This window comes from Phaethon lepturus, unplaced genomic scaffold, assembly GCF_000687285.1.
Source record: "Phaethon lepturus isolate BGI_N335 unplaced genomic scaffold, ASM68728v1 scaffold16833, whole genome shotgun sequence".
Taxonomy (NCBI): Eukaryota; Metazoa; Chordata; class Aves; order Phaethontiformes; family Phaethontidae; genus Phaethon; species Phaethon lepturus.
In genome coordinates, this window is record NW_010527136.1 from 29,293 (window position 1) to 43,549 (window position 14,257).

General features: G+C 43.5%; 1 protein-coding gene across 1 annotated transcript in view; it reads left to right on the plus strand.

The window, feature by feature from the left end:
• The window catches only part of LOC104617866 (CLIP-associating protein 1), a gene marked incomplete at both ends in the record, with an annotated part of 63,867 nt that overhangs the window by 28,443 nt on the left and 21,167 nt on the right, over positions 1–14,257 (plus strand). The window contains 4 exons of the mRNA XM_010283301.1: positions 10,444–10,596; positions 11,553–11,626; positions 12,445–12,537; positions 13,862–14,007. Coding sequence (XP_010281603.1) covers positions 10,444–10,596; positions 11,553–11,626; positions 12,445–12,537; positions 13,862–14,007 — 466 coding nt within the window. The remainder of the gene's footprint in view (positions 1–10,443; positions 10,597–11,552; positions 11,627–12,444; positions 12,538–13,861; positions 14,008–14,257) is intronic.

The window sequence follows — 14,257 nt, forward strand, 5'->3', positions numbered from 1 at the left end:
AGCCATGGCTCCTCTTCTGTGGCTGCGCAGGAGATGGAGGCTGACAGCCTTGCTCAGGAATTAACTGCACACGCCGTGCTTCTTGGCTCCGAGGGGGCTGCTTGGAAAGCCAAGGATGCCCCACTATCTCATAAAGGGTCATCCCCGGGCAAATGTGAAGTGCCAGGCAGTGTGTTGCTCTGTTACTAATTGTAAATACACCTAAACGAAGGTCTCGGACAGGGCCGGTGCTACAGCTTCCCCCGGTCCCTCCAACACATCCTATTGGCTTAAATTTACAGACCCAGTTATCCTCCAAGACCCATCCCAAAAGGAAACAAGGCTGCAGTTTGGCATTGTGATGTCCTTCTAGGTATTCCTAGAAAGCTTTCTGCCGCAGGACTTGTGTGCAGTAGCAGGCTTTGCAGCAGGGAGGGTGTTCTGTGGTGGCTGGAAGTGGGGTCTCCTGCACCATTTCTGCCCCCAGCAGTGTGCTCTGTGATAACTTGAGCAAGGTGCTTTTGGCCTTTTTTTGTAACGGTGCTGTGTCCTAAAAATGTCAGGATGCTCTTTCCTGCCTAATACAGCTCTGGGTTCTAGTTGTCAACACTTTACACCTTGGTGCCCTGCACGTGTAGGAAACGAGCAGCCCGTGTGGAAGTGGTAAGGGAGAGCGATATGGAGCGTAATTTCCTTTTGTCGCCAGTGATGAGTGTTAGAGCAGTCAGCATAACTACACTTGTGGTAATTGCCCGAGCGGGCAGAGGGATTGTTCAGGGAGCGCGTTGGCTGGAGAAGATGCCGCTTCCTATGATGTCATGGCAGCAGATGGTGCTAATAGCTGGAAACCTGAACCTGGGCAGTGGGGCTGGGGGCACCTGCTCGCTCCGCAGGCGGCGCTCCCCTCCTTCATGGGTGGGAAAGCATCTGTCCCTTTAAAGGCTTCAGATTCCGGCTGTGCCTCTTAATTCACTTTATTTATATAGGGTATATGCGATCCAGGTAAGACACAACTTCACCTATTGATTCCCCAGGTATCTGCTTTTTCATAGTGGTTTTTGGCGAAGAAAACCGAAACCATTGTCAGCAGCTTTCTCCCTGGGAGCTCAGTTTAGCACTGTTTCTGGTAGCTGTTTTCCTGTAGCATTCCGGGGTACCAACCCTGTGAAACACAGAGAACTCCATTTCAAGTGTGGCTGAACTTCAAGCAACCTGTCAAGAACAACTAAAATTAAAATGTATTTTTTCTAATACCATGTGATGTGACTTCTTGTTTTCTCTGAGCCACTTGCAAATGTCCTTTTTGAATATGAAAAAAACAGTTTTGAAGAGAATATTGGGGAAATCAGAAAATATTTGGGACACTATTCTCACCTTTAGTAGGAGGTAGAAAAAGTGATTTAGAAAAACCTCATATGATTAGGAATGGAGCTTAATCCAGGTTCTGGCAATGCCCTTGAAGTCTTCATGCCCTTGAGAATGCCCCTCAGCAACTCTGTTTCAGTTTATTCATGTGTTAAAATAATAACAAATACTGCTTGTTGAGTGGCTGTGCCTTTTAATCACGTTTATATAATTTTTAGAACAAGTACTGTGCAAGGTCGACCACAGACCAAGGCAAAGGAAGCTGTTGCCTGGGGTAGTGGGTGTAGTGTGGGTGAGCAGTAGCTGGATGGTGCCGCTGCCCGTTTTGCCTGCTGCCCGAATTTCCGACAGAGCAGAGGCTCGCCGCAAGCACGCGGAGTCCAGGCTGTGGCCGTAAGTTTTCCGGCAAGTACAGGGAGTCCGCTAAAACCTGGAGGTGAGGGCGAGGAAGGGAAAGGTTCATTGCTTGCTCTTCAACCTGACGCATCGCTGACGCGTGTGCGTATGGCGGTGCCTGAGGGAGCTGCCGTGCTTCTGTAGAACTGAATTTTGCTGTCTTGTGAACAAAGGCAGAAGAGTTTGCTTTCTTTTATGTAATTATTTGCCTAAATAATTAAACCTTAGTAAGGCTGAGGAGAAACCTCAACATCGCCACTGTGCAGCACAGAGGATTAATACTAAAATGGAAAACCATGTGCTTTACCTTGTGTTTAGGCATCAAGGAATGCTTTGCCGCAGCTATACCAGTCCTGCGATAGGCCATTAATTCCTGTAGCTCTGGAAAAAGGTATTTCCTGACTCTCCCCCTGGCCCATCCTGTATAAATAGCCTTTCTCATTGATTGGTACCCTTAGGCCTCAGGGTATATGGCCCACTTTGCTTTTTTATCTGGGAAGATGGTGCTAATGAGAGCTGAGCGTGCGAGGAGGGAGAAATAAGGGCTGCTGCCGGCGCCTTTCTACCTGCTGTAGTTTAAGGGGTATTTTCAAGGGGCCAGAACAGGGGCAGGGCCCCCACGTGCAGTCAGCAGGGAAAGCTGCGGCGGTGGGAGACAGAAATAAGACCCTGCTGTGGAGCCTTTGATAGACTCTGAGGTCGTTGGTGTGTTTGTTGGGCGATAACCCTCCCTGCAGCGACAGCCTGGCTGTGAAAGGCGGGCGGGCGCCCTGCCAGGCCTCACAACCAACCGCTGGGTAATGGGAGGGTGAGTGCAGGGTGGGGAAAAGCTGGTTTTGCTCTTGGAATTGAAACTTGATGTAAACATGTGGGCTTTTGGGGTGGGTGTGTTTTTTCCAAGGTAGGTGTTGTGGATTTCCTGGTGCTCTTGAGGGCTGGGGGAAAGCTGTGTGGCTGGCTAGAAAGGGCGCTGTGGGAATATTGTATTTCCAAGGATGACTTGGAGGAAAATGGATCCTTATCTTTTTCTCTTCTCACTATTTTTTACCTTGTGTGCACGTCTGTGTCTCGGTATTTTTTTTTTAATCAGTATGGGGTGAATACTTCCAGCAGGAGTGGATGACTATGGGTGACTTCCAGCAGGAGTAGGGAAGTGATTGTGCCCCGTACTCGGCACTGGTGAGGCTGCACCTCGCATACTGTGTTCAGTTTTGGGCCCCTCACTACAAGAAGGATGCTGAGGTGCTGGAGCGTGTCCAGAGAAGGGCAGTGAAGCTGGTGAGGGGTCTGGAGAACAAATCCTATGAGGAGTGGCTGAGGGAACTGGGGTTGTTCAGTCTGGAGAAGAGGAGGCTGAGGGGAGACCTTATCGCTCTCCACAACTACCCGCAAGGAGGTTGTGGCGATGAGGGCGCTGGTCTCTTCTCCCAAGTAACCAGCGATAGGACGAGAGGAAATGGCCTCAAGTTTGCGCCAGGGGAGGTTTAGATGAGATATTAGGAAAAATTTCTTTAGTGAGAGAGTGGTCAAGCATTGGAACAGGCTGCCCAGGGAGGTGGTGGAGTCACCATCACTTCAAGTGTTCAAAAAATGTGTGGATGTGGCGCTTCAGGACATGTTTTAGGGGTCATGGTGGCGCTGGATTAATGGTTGGACTTGATGATCTTGAAGGTCCTTTCCAACCTTAATGATTCTGTGAGGGCTGCGTCTGTGCAGCTCCTGGCACATGGGTTTGTGATTCTTGTTTAGGTGCCTGTATGAATTGTACTAAAGTAATTAGCAAAATTAATAAATCCTGGCTATTTTTATGGAGCAGCTTTCGGTGCTTTTGTGAATTCTTTTGGCTGTTTGAGCTGTTGCTCCTTCGCTCAGTATCTTAACTATTTTGTTGTCTCCTATTGCTACTTAATTTTACAAAGCTTGTAGACATGTGAAACTTTTGTACCACCTCTTTTCTAAATCTACTTAAAGCTAATGGAAACTTGCATATTGCTGAAAACTGTCTGACAGTTTCGCTAGCTCTTAAAAATTCACATTTGCAGGTGCATTAGTTTTATGAACAGAAGTTTCTGAAAAGCACTTTGCTGTGTTCTTGGTCGTGTTAATGCTCATATGCTATTAGAGAGTGCGTGCAGTGGCTTGTTAATGTGACAGCATTAATATTGTCAACCTTATGGTTTTAAAAAAAACATGTTTTGAAGCAAACAGGCTCATAAATATTGAATTCTTTTTATTAGTCTCTTGTTTTCAAGTCTTTAAGGCTCTTGTTTTCAAGCTTCCCTGCAGCTGTCATGGATACAATTTAAATTGGAGCTGTCTGATTCCAGGATTGAAAATTATAATATCCATCAGAAAAGTAACTTGAATGAGTCATGAGTTGCATGATTTCAGGTTAGTCTTCTGCAGGAAGATTTTGTCAGACTTACCAGGCCAGTCCTTGAGAGCAGATTTTGAATGTTGCCAAGGCTATTGCTTATTTTCTCAGGTAGAAGTTGGAATTTACTTTCCATATGTGGTTTGTGTCTGCCTAGTCTGGTGTTGGATGTGGTCAGGTCAGGGTGTACCTCAATTTCCTCAGTTCACTTTCTCATACTGGAATTGGTTTAATAAACACAGGGTTCCTCACTAACAGAAATGTGCTTCGTTTTTCTGCTTGCACAGAGGGATGGCAGGCACCAATACTCTGAAATTGCTGTAGCTGTGTGCTTGGGACTGAGCAGCATGTGTATCAGAACAACTGCCTGTGTAAATATGATGTATTTGGAGCAGAAAACAATTCCAAGTGTTAAATCTTTCAGGAATCTTCTTTCCCTTTATGATAGCAGTTGAAGACCTGTTAGGTTATGAGCAGCCTCATTTAGCGTATAATTAGACAGAATGAGGCAGCAGCCAAGATGATGTGTCACCTTTCCTAGCTAAGGAAGAACTGAAACATTTTGGATTAAAGAAAAGCATGTAGGTGTTAGAAGGATTATTAAAATAAAAAGCATTTATCCACGTACCTGGCATGGCATTCTTGGCTTGGGTCTCCAAGTACCACTTTACCTGTGGCTGATGGCAGCCATTATTGCTTATTGTATTTATTATGGTCATAAATATATTGTCTAGATTTACACTGTAGAAACCTTATTCAGAAGGCAAACTCTCACCCACAATTATACATATTCTAGTTTACCTCAACATATGTGAGGTAAGAGAAAGAAGCCAAAGTAATGGTGATATGCATATCCTTGCGGACATGATCATTGCTGTGGCTGACTCAGTCCTGGTGAGCCCTTGGAGGGGTCCCGCTGAGGTCAGGTTTTTGGGAATCCACTTCAAAGCCAGTTGTGAAGATCAATGAAGTGGTTCATTGAGTTGGGCCAGAAGGCGGCAGCAGGGGTGGGCTGGGCCTGGAGCTGGTGGCTGGGTCAACCTGGGGGAACTGGACCCAAGGGGAGAGAGGTGGCGAGTGGCACTGGGGGGGCTGACCGGGGTCACTGAGCCCAAGCAAGTAGCGTTTTAAAGGCTCAAAACACTGTGCATTGTGTGGAGGGTGGGGAAGGAGAGGCTGGGGCAGGAGAGAGCAGCTGGGACACTGTGGGAGATGGCCAAGTGAGAAACCCTAATGACATGCTGTGCCTGCGTACTTCTGCGTGTGGCTGCAACTCCTTTGTTTTTAAACATTTAATCCTGCTGAGGAGCATATACATGTCCCTTTGTCTTTAGTGGGTTCATAAGCTCATTTTCCTGGAGAAACGTGTGCAATACCTATATTGGGGTTGGGCAGGCTTGCAGCTAAGCCATGCATGGGTTTGATGTGTGCTAATGGGAGAAGGCATTTAACCTCGGCTGAAGCTGTCTTGCTTGGAAGCTGGTGGGACACACCTGCAGAGAGGAGTGAACTGTGCCTCATGTTCCATGGGAGTCACAGCTGGTGATGGGGGTGCTGGCCTTGGGGGAGGGCATGAGCTGGGGTGTCTGTCTGAAGAACATTGGCTAATGGAGTGAGGAGGAACATGTCCCGTGTTCGTTGGCATCAGTGGGTTTGCCTGTGTATGTTCTTAGCTTTTAGCTTTTACAGGGAGTTCTCGGATCTTCAGGAGTTGGGCTTTGCCCACCTAGTAGGCCTTGAGCATGGCGTTTCGATGTGCAGAAATGTCTGTCAGCTTTAGCAGTTGTGTGTCTGCTCCAGGGCAGGACGCCATGTGGTGGATGGGAAGGCAGGTTTCTCCGGTGCCATCCACCTTCATCTGCACACAAAAGGGAGGTGGTCATGAGAAAGATGCAGGGATACTTGCAAGTTGTATCCATCCTGCATACTTCAAGTGCCCTGACACTGGGAGATGGGACATATGGTAAGTGTGCACAGCCGGGCCGGAGCAAGTTTAGTACCGTTTGGCAGAGTCAGACCTGAGGGCCACAGCAGCGTGTCTTCGTTAGGAACAGACATGATTGTAAGCTCTTTTCCCAATCTGTAGTCACTACAGGGTAGCTATCTTCTCTAGAGCTTACAGACAAACAACTAGAAGATTTGAATCCAACATCTTAAACTTTTTAAAAGCCAGAAAGCACCTCCTTTCATTGGAAAGGAAATCTGAGACTCCACCACTTTGCTTTAAAAGGTCCCAGGCTGGCAGTTCTGGCAGGGGAAATGCTGGCCCTTGTTTTCTGTGCTTCCTGAACAACCAGCACAGTCTCTTCTCCCCATTTTACACCTTGCCCAGACCTGAAGGGGTTACGCTTTAAAATGAATAATGACTAAATTTATTCGTCATGGACAAACGATGACAGCTGTTGAGATGCTCCTGTTAGCGCTTCCCAGGGGACAAAGTCAGGCTGGATCCTAGCGCAAACCAGCCCAGCCAGGCAGACTCAGCTTGGCTTCGTCCTGGGTTATTCGTCTTGGGTTCCCCTCGCTAGCAGGGAATTTCCTTCCTAGAAGTGAACCAAAGTTTCCGGGGCTGAGATGGGTGTTGATGAGAATCCCGCCGAGCCGCAGTCGCAGAGAGCACTGAAGCCATAGCTGTTTAAATCCACGTGTGAAGACAGCATGCTTAATGAATACGAGGGGCAATGATTGATTATGTTCTGGACTGAAAGCCGCGGCGCTCTGTGAAGCACTGTTACATCTGGGCACGGTATGGAAAATATGAAGGAATGTTGAGGAAGCTTATTTGCAGAAGGATATGTACTTGTAAGCAATTTTTCTTTCTTCTTAAATAATGTAAAGGAATTGAAAAATGTAAAGCAAACTGCATTCTCTGTTTCTCTAAGAGAGCAGAGTAGTAAGGAGACAAAGGCCTCTTCTATAAGGGCATGTCTCTGACGGAGAGTGCTAGATGGCCTTTAGAAATGAGCGCTGGGGGGGCTTGGGGTGGGAGAACATCAATGGTTATTTAATGTTAAATCGTGGCACTGATTCCGCTTCAGTGCACCTCTGCCGGAGTCATGAGAGTTACACCCATGCTGAATTTACCACCTTATTTCCAGATAAGCTGCAAAAAATATGATCCTAGTTCAAATGATTATTGTGAACAGGAGTCAGTGAATGGGCGTAAAAAAAGGCTTTTTAATGATAATGTATAGTAGCTTGTTTTTCTCTTATTTTCTGTACTTCCATGGTCAGGTTTCTTTCTGTTCTTTGTTTCTCTTTCTGTCCTGCACACGTGCTGCTGGAAGACTTGATGTGCAGTTCTGAATGTGGCGCTGTCATTCTGCACTGCTCAGATGAGAAAATGCTGTTGGGTTATTGAAGGGGTATTTGGATTTGATAAATATATAATGTTTAGTTTGTAGACTTCAATGAACAGGAAGATGTGGTTGTAATCCAAACATCCCCAAAACTGTGGGTGGGCTGGTTGGTGTTTTGGAGTGTTGATTTTTTAGCTAACGTTCGGAAAACCCTGTTTTAAATGAAATTATAGCTTGTTTAATTGGTAAAATGCTACAGGAGTGCAATCCTCTTAATGTCTGTTTTTCTGAATTTGTATTTATTATATGAAATAGCAAACCACACCCTCTTCTCTCTTCAGAGGGGTGAGTCTTTAGAAATGCAGATACAAGAGGAAGTGAGTTACCTGAGACTGCATCTAGACAGCCTGAAATGCAGCTGATGGAGAATTTTATTACCAGATGAAAGTGGTTGTGAGGTAGTGAAGTATCTTTTGTTTTGAGTGTGTCTGGCTTTCTCTTGGCTGGTAATATATATGACAAAAAATCATTTGCCTAATATCTATATGAGCTTTTGAAATAAATGGAATTGGGGCAAATTTTGCTCAGAAGTTTTTGTATTCAAGGTCTGTGCAAATCTTTCTGTATCGCTTAAACCCCTTCTTAGAGGCTTCAGAGATTACATGTTTTAAAGTCTGTTTTGATCTGCCATGACCTTCCGTACAACTCTCACCGAATAATGTTTTTGTAATAATTCATGTTTGAACTAGACTGCATCTTTCGGGGAGGGGGGGGGGGATCAATCTTGCTTTTTAAGAACTGCCTGTGGTATTATTCGCTGGGTGACGCACCTCCTAACCTTGCAGGGAGTCAGTCCTCTGCTTATTGCAAAAAATAGAGGTTTAAAAAAACAAAGGGAGGAAAAAAAGACAATTCAGAAATTTCATTTATTTTTAACCTCCAGCAAGTGGCCTTGTTATATATTTTTTTATTAGGTGAGAACCAGTGTTAAATCACACTGGAAAACTGTGTTAATAAATCTTGAGTTGCTGTGTTAACACAAAATATAATCAAGCAACTTGTTAAGCATCTGGCCAGGCTAAACAGTGCCCTGCAGTGAATTTTCATGTAATTTAATTAAAAACATATTTTCCAATCCTTTAATTGTTCTCACGGTTCTTCCCTGAGCTCTTTTCAAATTATTTTTGAATTAGGTGTGTCAGAACATGACCGGTGTCAATACGGAGGTAGTACAGTCTCTGTGGCTGCCTTAGGGCACTGAGTTAGAGAGCACCCACATCCTAAATGTGGCTTAGTTCTTCTCCTTAGCTGTGTGACCTTACATTTCTTGATGTTAAAGTTTGTATGTCCACTTTTTTCTTGTTCACTTTTGGCTGAACAGCAGTCCAAGTACTTGTTATTATATTACCTCTTGCCTTTAGATGTTACTCTTTTCCTAGCCCATTCCCATATTCCAAGACTGCTTGGACGTCAAAATTAAGGGGAGAGATGTCCTTGCAAGCTACCTTTCTTAACTTGCTGGATAGAACCATAGAACCATTCAGGTTGGAAAAGACCTTTAAGATCATCGAGTCCAACCGTAAACCTTTGCTGCTGTCTACCTGTCACTTCAGTGTTGTGCTGTGATTGGAGCATGGCATCATGTGCATGGGTGCATACCAGAAATGTGGGGTTTAGGTTTTTAAATGATTTCTGATGGTTCTCCTGTGCCCAGCTGTTACTGAGCCAATGCGACTTTGGGCAGGGAAAACTCCTTACGGCTGTTGTGCTGAGGACAGTACAGGCTTTTCTTTCTGTTCTTTTGCCTCCCCTAGAATATGTCTCTGCTATTTGTTTTCTTACTTTCAGAAAGCTCAATCTGTATTGAATTTCACTCATTAGTGTTAACTCCTAGTGTCACTAGGAGCCTGTATTTGTTACTAGATATTCCCAGGTGCTTTCTTGAATAGGGATGGATTAAAGCACCTGCTTGAGTTTTTGCCAAGTGAAATTTTGCAAAGGCAATGTTCCTGAAACGATGGAGAGTGGGTGCATGCCTTGGACTGTTGGAGAGGAATGGACATGAAGCAGGTCTCAAATCTTGAATGAAGTGTTTAGTGTGGAGAAGCTAAATGATGGGGACTGAAGTGGCTTTTCTGGCCTCAATAAATAATGTGCACCATCTGTATCAGCTGTCCAAACACTTTGTCACCTTTCAACCTAAGGCCGGTTTTTAAAGTGGGTTAGCTAATCTGTGTAAAACTGCAATATAAGCACTCCTTTGGAATCAAAGTGACCTTCACTGAGAATCAAAGTGACTGTAATTCATTCTAAGTTAATTTATGTTCGCATTTGGAGGTAGAGGCTGCAGTTCCCTTTAGACGTACACAGAGGATTCAATAAGTTTTAATTCACCTTATGGCTTTTATGAATTTGAGGTAATTTTTTCTATTTGCTTGTAAAGAATCTCTGGTGGTCATTTGAAAAGTTAAAGTGGATTTGTAGCTCTGGATGCCTCTGTGATAAATGGTCTGTGGTTTATCAACAGCGTAGGTGTTGCCATGCGATCTTTCCTGGCTTACCCTGTTTGTTCTCGATCTGGTGCAGGCATTTAGCAGGATGTTACAGGGCAGCCTGTGCTGCCTGATCCCCTCCACACTTGGATCTTGGATTTGCTCATGGTCTTGGCTTCACTGCAGCCCATCGCAAAATAGCTCTTGGAAGCATAAACATCAGAGATACAGACCGTAGACACCCCAAGTATTATCAGTGGCTTGCATCTTTCTGCTATAGATTTGAAGTTTATTCTTTTTATTTGAATGCATTCATTGAAAGGGTTTATAACATAGTGGCTGGAATAGAAAAGGATTGGTTTCAGTAGCCTGGTGGTCATTCATGAATAACTGGATTTCTAGCATGAACACACTGCTGAGACGAGAGTTGGCAGAGCAAACCTGAACATGCAGCATTTTTGCCATTGTGTGGGCATGTTCCTTGGGACATCCCTTTGCTTCATCGAAATTATAGTTGAGTGTGCTTTTTTTTTGGCAGATAAAATTTTTGACGATGAAGACTCCGTGGATGGGAACAGACCTTCCTCAGCTAGCTCCTCTACATCTTCAAAGGCCCCTGCAAACTCACGTAGAGTTGGGATGGGGACTACCCGCAGACTTGGGTCTGCAGCTCTGGGCTCCAAGTCTTCAAGTAAGCCAATAGCATATATGAATTGACCTTTATGTGGAATGTTTATAGAGTTCATGCTTGAGCTTATTGCAAGGACTTCCAGATTGGCCCCAGGACCCAGTAACACATTTTCCCCTGTGAAATCATTGCGTGTACGATGTCTGCATGCCACGACCAGACTTGGGTAGGATGAATCTTCAAGCAGTCCCCACATCCCTATAATGAGTTTTGCATTTGTGAAAGGTTGGATCTGTGTGGATATGCACTGAGGGCTATGGGTAAATCATGTCAGTGTTGCAGTGTGTCAATTTTTGCCTTTATAGCTGCAACTCTTTAGCTGAACAGAGGCAGGTTGCTTACGGCTACATGCTAAACTTCAGCCCATGCAATCTAAACCTGATGCGTTGGCTTTCTTCTAAGACCTCTGGGCATTGCTGGTAATGAAGGTGCAGAAAGAAAACTGAGCAATAATTCTGAATGTGAGCAGTAATTCTACATGTGATTGTAATTCTACATGTGACCTAGAGAAATGGGTAAAGTTCCCTCTGTCAGACAGTCTCTATTCTGATTAGTATTCCAGAGACTGTTTATCTTCCTTATCATTTGTCTGTGTTTTCCCCTGTCAGATCTGCATCTTCATCTATTACAGATAGGATTAAATCCTTTAAAATAAAATCTCCCATATAATTAAAGTAAATATTCCCTTTCATCTTTCAGACTGTGTCCCATAACTGTTGCGTGACTACTGTAATGACTTCCCTAATGTGGCCCCTGTGCCTAGGAGTTGAAGGATGCTGTGAATGTCTAGCTATGCCTGGCATTGAATTTCCCTGTCTCTACTTTCATTACATCTATAGCACTCAGAGGCTGCATGAATAGTCAACTTTTCCTGATTAGGTGCCTTGATAGCTGGTGGTTTCTTAATTGATTCTCTTGTTGATAAGAAGATTGAAAAGGCTTTTTCATTTGTATGTCAGCAGCCAAAGAGGGAGCAGGTGCTGTGGATGAAGAAGACTTCATTAAGGCATTTGAAGATGTCCCAACGGTTCAGGTAAGTAGAAGTACGTGTTAAAACACACAATACTAAAAAGCAGAAGATGGATATGGGATCTAGTCCTAATCTCTGGCAAATTGTGCTTCATTGTGATGTTGGCAAATCTTCTTCAAGGGGAAGGCAAGTTGGAAATTGGAAGGAAGAAGGTCTTAAATGGTGGTATCTGCCAGTAGTTATGTGAAACCCTCAAAAGTGGAGGTAATGGGGATGGGACGGTTGTGATGGAGGTATCACAAGAACGGACATGGAGCTGGAACTGGATGTGCATGCTGCACAGTGCAATCTGCTCAAACAAAAACCGAAGCCAGCAGAAGCCTCTCTACACTTCATCTGTACCATCTGGGAACTGAAAGCAATAATGCCAACTTGTGTGTCTGGGATCACTGCTGTTGTGAGTGCCACAACTGGATAGTGCATGTTTGCTGGTAGATTTAGCTGCATACCTGAGATGTCACATATCCCCTGTCCTTCACCAGAGCTTTATTTTTGGGACAGGTGAACAGCACATGTATCCACTCATGATCTTTCGTAGGTCTTCACTAATATAGCCACTAGTAGCTGCAGGAGTGCTGCTTAAAATTGTGAAAATAAAATAGTAAAAGATGATACTTTAATCATCTTGTAGTCATTTAGTAATTTTTGATTGCAGGAAATGGGTGTAAATTCTTTGCATTATGGAAGGCCAGCTGTATCCAAGGCTAGCACATGACATTTAAGTATTGAGGAGCAAAGGATGTAAGAATGTAGTTGGGAAATGATCTGATTTTCTGGAGTAAATCTTGCGTTATTGTCCTACTCTGTATTTAAATTTGCAGATTTATTCGAGCCGGGATCTTGAGGAATCGATAAACAAAATAAGAGAGATACTATCAGATGATAAGCACGACTGGGAGCAGAGAGTTTCTGCGGTAAGTAGTGAACTTAGATATGAACTCTCTTAATATAAGGTTTTCCTACACTGAGCTTAATCCCTTGAAGAGGGTACTGAGAGAATCTCAGAGTAAGGCTAGAATGTGGTTGAAGTGGTGAACATCTGTTATGTTCCCCCAAGCTTGGGGGAAATGTTTCCTTATGAGACTGAATTTAAACTACATCTGTGAAGGAAAATGCTATTTGATATACAAGAACCTGTCAAGATGGCATCAGGCTGAACTGGAAGTCATGCAGGAAATCCAGACATAAAGCTAGAAATTTTCTAGCAGATGCTGAAATCAAAATGTCAGAAGTGCTATTCAGAATATCTCAAAACTTTATGATGAAGCAGAAAATCACTTGGTTATAGGGAACTTATCTATACCTTTGCAAAAGGAGGTGTAAAATAGTTCAGAAAGAATTTACATGCTTAGATCGTGAATGAAGAACTATGTGGGAAATTGTGGAAGTGAAAATCAGATGTTACATGCCTGCCAAGACTGAATTTTATTTACTGACTTAAGCTGTGTTTTCATGATATAGATGCATGATCTTGTCTACGCTTGTAGGTTTTCATCACTGGTGTAGCAACTTCGACATATCTGTCAAGTCCTGTATTACAGATCTGAGTGGCAAACTCTGCTGATTTAGCTTCCTTCAATTTTTTTCTTTGCTATGCTGAGTAAATGAGCTTACATCGAGGCACTCTGATGCATCAGTATACATGGGAGCCTGTGAAGATGTCCAAAAGAATGTCTATAAGTTAAAATGGTGGCCCCTGTAATATTAATAGAGAATTTCACATTTTGATGGGGTCAGGGTTCCATTTCTACTAGAGCCAGATAATTATTTTAATGAAGTCAATGGACATACTCTAAATGTAAGTCAGTATTACTCAGATCTGTGTATGAGCCATGCCCTTTAAGACTACCATCTTTTTAATACAATAGTCAACTGTGAGAGGACCTAAGCTTTAGAAGCTGTTGTTAATAGGTGATTTCTTATGGGAATAAAGGAGAACTGTTAAGATATCTTTTGACTTAAAAAGTAATGTTTGAGTTATTAACAATACAGTTTGAGTAGCTGTATGCAACACTTCTGGATTCCTAAAACAGGTAGTGTAGTTGTATTATCGTACTTAGTATGTGAGTATAAGATCTGAAATAATGAAATTGCTTAGACTTTAAGAACAGAGTTCCTCAATGCATATTGAAGAACAGTTGTACAAGGATCCTGGAAACCAAGTACCAGCCCTGAACATAACTGTCCTTGGACTTACTGCTCATTAACAGTCACTGCTTTCTCTTACGGTGCTAACAGTTGAAAAAAATCCGCTCCTTACTTTTGGCTGGAGCTGCAGAATATGATAACTTCTTCCAACACTTAAGACTTTTGGATGGAGCATTTAAATTATCTGCTAAAGACCTGCGTTCTCAAGTAGTGCGAGAGGCTTGTATCACGTTGGGGTAAGTTTACTTTCTAAATGAGCTTGAAATGTGATGTAGAAGAAAAGGAACAGACACTGGTTAAAACACATCTAGGATGTAACTCATAAGCTGCTAATACTATATAACTATATAACTGTACGTAGAATATTATATTGCTGCAGCTGTTTACAACCATGTCCATGTAGGCTACTAATGGTGGCCAAACTGTGTTTCTGAGTGTTGGATGATGCTGAAAGAATGAGCAAGCCTTCATGCACCGAGTAGGGAA